This window comes from Myotis lucifugus, unplaced genomic scaffold (genome assembly GCF_000147115.1).
Source record: "Myotis lucifugus unplaced genomic scaffold, Myoluc2.0 scaffold_203, whole genome shotgun sequence".
Taxonomy (NCBI): Eukaryota; Metazoa; Chordata; class Mammalia; order Chiroptera; family Vespertilionidae; genus Myotis; species Myotis lucifugus.
In genome coordinates, this window is record NW_005871251.1 from 2343898 (window position 1) to 2348946 (window position 5049).

At 59.6% G+C, this 5049-nt stretch overlaps 1 protein-coding gene across 1 annotated transcript in view; it reads right to left on the minus strand.

The window, feature by feature from the left end:
• Positions 1–453: 453 nt before the first annotated feature.
• The window catches only part of ATP1A1 (ATPase Na+/K+ transporting subunit alpha 1), a 16065-nt gene continuing 11469 nt past the window's right edge, over positions 454–5049 (minus strand). Inside the window, 10 exon segments of the mRNA XM_023761241.1 lie at positions 454–618; positions 834–964; positions 1045–1190; positions 2102–2225; positions 2501–2655; positions 2797–2965; positions 3430–3580; positions 4377–4413; positions 4416–4465; positions 4467–4611. Coding sequence (XP_023617009.1) covers positions 513–618; positions 834–964; positions 1045–1190; positions 2102–2225; positions 2501–2655; positions 2797–2965; positions 3430–3580; positions 4377–4413; positions 4416–4465; positions 4467–4611 — 1214 coding nt within the window. The 3' untranslated portion in view covers positions 454–512.

Below are 5049 nucleotides of genomic sequence, written 5' to 3' on the forward strand. Positions count from 1 at the left end.
GGTGTGGTCAGCCCCGTAGGTGAACATTCAGGTTTAAGGCCAGGCTGTTCGGCGGTGGCTCCTCTGCTCACCGCTACCCACTCTCGCGTTAAAGCAAGGGGCCCCCGCCCTGCAGCTCCGGCCTCTCTCCTGAGAGCAGGGGGTTCAGGGTCCACAAAGGTGGGGCTCACAATGGGACACACAGTGACGAGGTAAGCAAGTCATTGAATCTGGGTCCCCAAAGCCCCAGGACACCCCTAGCTGGCACCTACCGACGGCTGCACTGAGGCTGGGAGGAGAGGGGCCCGGCTGGGTGCCCGATGCAGGGAGCTGGGGACCCTAGCGTGGGTCCCTCCTGACCCGGGAGACCAGGCGAGTCTCTGGGTTTGCTGCTCTGCCAGCCTTTCCTAATTCTCCTCCCAGAGGAATCCTGGTGCACACCACCCACCGGACTCAGAGGAAGAGCTACTGCTGCCTGTCCCAGGGACAGCCACTCGTCTACTTCCCACTCGCTAGCGGCGCAAGAGGAGGACTTACTTGAGGGGATACATCCTCAGGGCGACTCCCATCCCAGGGCAGTAGGAAAGGAAAGCAGCGAGGGCCGTCTCCTCGAAGAGGCCAAATATCAGGATCTTGTTCCTGAAATCAAGGGGGGTAAATGCTTAGCGAGGCAAACACACGTTCATCTTCTCCTGTGAAGCGTTAAAAGGCAGATCAGTCCTTCAGGTACTAGTTGCATTTAGGACCTCGAGGTCAATGGAAAAAATGTAGGAAACCCCATTTGCTCCCCAGGCCAGATCCCAGGGACTCGGCCAGGTGCCGAAAGGGTTTAGATAGACTGGGGCCGTACTCACTTCATCCCCTGCTGGAAGACGGAGTTCCTCCGGGTCTTGCAGATGACCAGGTCGGCCCACTGCACCACCACGATGCTGACAAAGAAGGCCGTGTGGCAGGTGAACTCCACGATCTTCCTCTGTTCGTAGGTCTGCAAGGCACAGGCGGATGGCTCAGCGCGGCTGTGGCCGCCGGCCTGCAGCTCGAGGCGCGGGTCCGAGCCTCACTCACCCACTGCTGCCCGTAGCTGTCCTCCACGTCGTTGATCCAGCGGTCGTCCCAGTCCACGCGGATGCCCAGCAGGTTGATCGGCAGGAAGCCGTTCTCAGCCAGAATCACAAAGTAAGTGAAGAAGCCCCCCAGGGCCTGGATCATACCTGAGAGGAGGGGAGACGACCTTCATGCCAGAGCCTGGGCGTCTCCACCCCCTTCCTCTGACGGGGCAGCAGGCCTGGGGACCTCTGGTTGATGAGGCTCAGGAGTGCTACCTGCTTCCTCCCCAGCGAGGACCATACCCAGCGCCCTCTCTACTCTGAATCACCTGCTTAGAACGTAAAAAGGTACGACAGGTGGGCCCTGCTCGTCAACACCCCTCTAGTACCTGGGCATCTGCTTCATGCAGGGCGTGACCCTTGAGGAGAATCGCTTCCCTACTTTTCAATCGCTGAGAAGTGGACTTTCCCCCCATCCCTCAACGTCTGTACCCTGTGCCTTATGCCAGCATCCAATCCAACTCATTCCCCCCAGTTCCTCAGCACAAAATGTCACCCCACACCCTGGGCCTGGTCTTCCTTCTGCTCAAAACTAGGTCTTCCTGGCAGAGTCGGATGGGCTACCAGCCAATTCCTTTGCTGTCAGCGGCTGTCGTTAATCTGTCCCACTTCCCCGAGTGCCCACAGCGAGGCGGCCCCCGAACCAGAACAGGGGGCTCGGCAGAGTGTTAAGATCACAGGCATTTTCACTGCCCACCACCCGGGGCCCGTTAACTGGCCACGCTCCGCAGGCGGAACAGAAACCAAGCCCAGGGTCACCACTGGGTAGTGGCCGACCAGCCAACCTTTAAACCCAGGTCATTTCTTCAAAGCCTTCCTCTCTAGCCAGATTAGTGATGGGCACCGTGTATGCCAGGCAGTGCCCAGTGCTGGGCCCCGCGTCCAACACCAGAAGGGGCAGCCGGTTAGGAGTCCCTCCCCAGCCCCGCCCAGGGCATGGCCATCCTGGCTCTGAGGCGGCGGCGCCACCCCAGCCTCTGTCCCTTCGCCTGCTTCCTGCTCGCTGGGCTGCTCACCAATCTGCCCGTAGGCCATGCTGATCAGCCGCTCGTTCACCAGCTTGTCCGTCTTGGGGTTTCGGGGCTGTCTCTTCATGATGTCGCTCTCAGCCTGCTCGTAGGCCAGGGAGATGGCAGGAACCTGGGGAGGGAGGGATGCCAGTCATCAACCACCTTGTAATAAAATCCCTGCCCCTGCTTTTCCATGAGATATTACAGCCCCCCCCCCACCCCCAAATAAAACAGCAGGATTATACACAAGGCAAGACTCCTGTCTGATAAATAGGTGTTGACAGTTGCCCTGAAGCATAACATTGAGTCTCTGATGCTGGGAATTACTAATGGTGGTCAGGTGGGCCCGGGGAGCACAGATGTGGCCCCTAACACCAGGCTGTGTGGACGCGGACGCTCACTCACCATGTCGGTGCCCAGGTCGATGCAGAGGATGGTGACGGTGCCCAGCGGCAGCGGAATGTTCGCAATAATAAATATCAGGAAGGGGGTGATCTCTGGAATGTTGCTGGTCAGGGTGTAGGCGATGGATTTCTTCAAGTTGTCGAAGATCAGACGACCTAGGAAGGCAAGGTTTTTACCGTCTCGCTGACAGCGTAGACTGCGCACTGCCCATGCCCACGCTGTCCGTGCACGGCAATGGATCCTGACCGGCAGGGCCGGGACGGGCGTGTGGCGAACAGTTTACACGGAGCCCTCACCTTCCTCGACTCCAGTCACAATTGAGGCAAAGTTGTCGTCCAGGAGAATCATGTCGGCGGCTTGCTTAGACACGTCCGAGCCGGCGATCCCCATGGCAACCCCAATATCCGCCTTCTTCAAAGCTGGAGAGTCGTTGACACCGTCACCAGTCACAGCCACGATCGCGCCCTACCAGGAGGAGGAGGAGGGGCGCGGGTCAGAGCCGTGTCGACGGCACGAGGGAGGTGCCCGCCTCCACCTGCCTTTCCCCGTCAGACACGGCTCCTTCCCCATAGACACGCAGTCTCAGACCCACAGCTGCTGCCCAAGCCACCGAGCAGAGGAGTGACAGCACACTCATCACCCTCCTTTAACGAGGGCTACCGGCCAGGACTCGGTGAGTGGCACTCGGGGAAGCCCTCTTCTCTTACCCCCCCCACCCCCTTCAAGGTCACTCCTCCTGGCCCCTCCAGCCAGTGTGGACAGGGGCCTGGCTGCCCCCCAGCGAAGCGCGTGTCTCCACTAAACCGCTATCAAGTTGCCCTTTTCTCCGGGCCTCTCCGTGGCACACGCGTGTACTGAGTCTGAGGAGAGCCGGGCTGTGTCTCTCCGACGGCCGCTTTGCCCTTTGTCTGTCCCGGCCGCGCACTGACCTGCCGCTGGCAGCCCTCCACGATGATGAGCTTCTGCTGCGGGGAGGTCCTGGCGAACACGATCTCCGTGTGGTACTTGAGGATGTCATCCAGCTGCTCGGAGGTCATGTCCTTCAGGTCTGTCCCGTGCACCACGCAGGCCTTGGCGTCCCTGGGATCAGAACCGGGGGAAGGGTCACCCGTCACGTCCCCGGCATCTGCTCGGCCCAGAGGTGGCAGGACACTCGGTGAGCGGCGCCAAGCCGGGGATGGTCCCGTCCTTCGGAAGCTGTTCTCCGCACTGTATCTCGTAGGTTACAGAGCGCTTTCATTCTATTACTTCTCTCTGGGCAGCCCTGCCCGGCACCTCCTCTCCCCGTGAAATACACGGTGAAATCGTATGACTGAGTTTTAGACATGAGCTGAGGAGAGATGAAACCTTCCCGAGCCCCAAAGATGGGCGAAGGGGCCCTAAACCTTAACACATGAAAAACAAACCTATTTCTATTTTACCTTTTGCCAAAATTTCCCTGTTGGCCCTGAACTACAGTGGGGCCTTGACTTACGAGTTTAATTCGTTCTGTGACGGATAAGTCAAGGCCCCACTGTACCTGGGCAACTGTGTCTTCTGTTTGTGGAACTGGAATTGGTGAGGTGCTAGGCAGTACTGCCCAGTGGTCAGCGGCGTGACAGAAGGCAGACGGCCGGGTGCGCTGCATGACTAACCCCCGTGTCCCCGCCCTGCCCGGTGGGGCTAGCACCCACCTGACCACGTTACACCATCACGTGCTCAGGACAGTGACACCACCCGAGCTGGCCGTGACGACTGGCTCAGGTCACTTTTGGGCCCTGGGGGGCATTTCCCTACTCAGGGGTGACCTGGAAGGAAACCACGCCGGCCCCGGCGGGAGCTCTCACCCCACCGTCTGCACGCTCAAGGCCGGCTCCGCTTTGCGCTTCCTGCTCACCTGGGGTTCACCTGGCTCACGGGGATGTTGAGGCGGCGGCAATGTCCTCCACGGTCTCGTTGCCCTCGGAGATGATGCCCACACCTTGGCATGGCTTTGGCCGTGATGGGATGGTCCTCCGTGACCATGATGATCTGTGACAAGGAAAGGGAGGACGTTAATCGGGCGCAGTTGCGAGCAAACACACCGAGGCCTCGAAAGGATCCCCATTCGAGGTCGGGACAGCTTGTCCGACCTGAACAAGGAGCGCTCACATCTTGGGTTCAGGAAAGAAAGCACAGAGACCAACCCCAGGTTTCGTCCTGGTACGTGACCACGCAGGATACACAGTTTATCTTCCGTTGACACACTCAGATAGAAACTCTCCGATTTACCCAAACCAGCAAAATAGGACACAACTCCGATGCGGGTGGGACTGCAGGGGGAAGGCGCCACCGGCACCTCGGAGGGGCCCAGATTGGGGGGAGAGCGACAAGTTGTTACTACTCTCTCCGACCCAAGGGCTGTGCTTAGGAGTGCACCCAGGAGGCCATGATCAGCGACAGGGAACCCTCTTCAGAGTCGTTCAGGGCAGTGTTCACGACTCGCGAGGATGAAAAGCTTCCCCAGCGTCCGGACTCCTGCATAGTGACCCACGGCTCTGCCCGGGAGGTACAGCTCCACCAACGTTCAC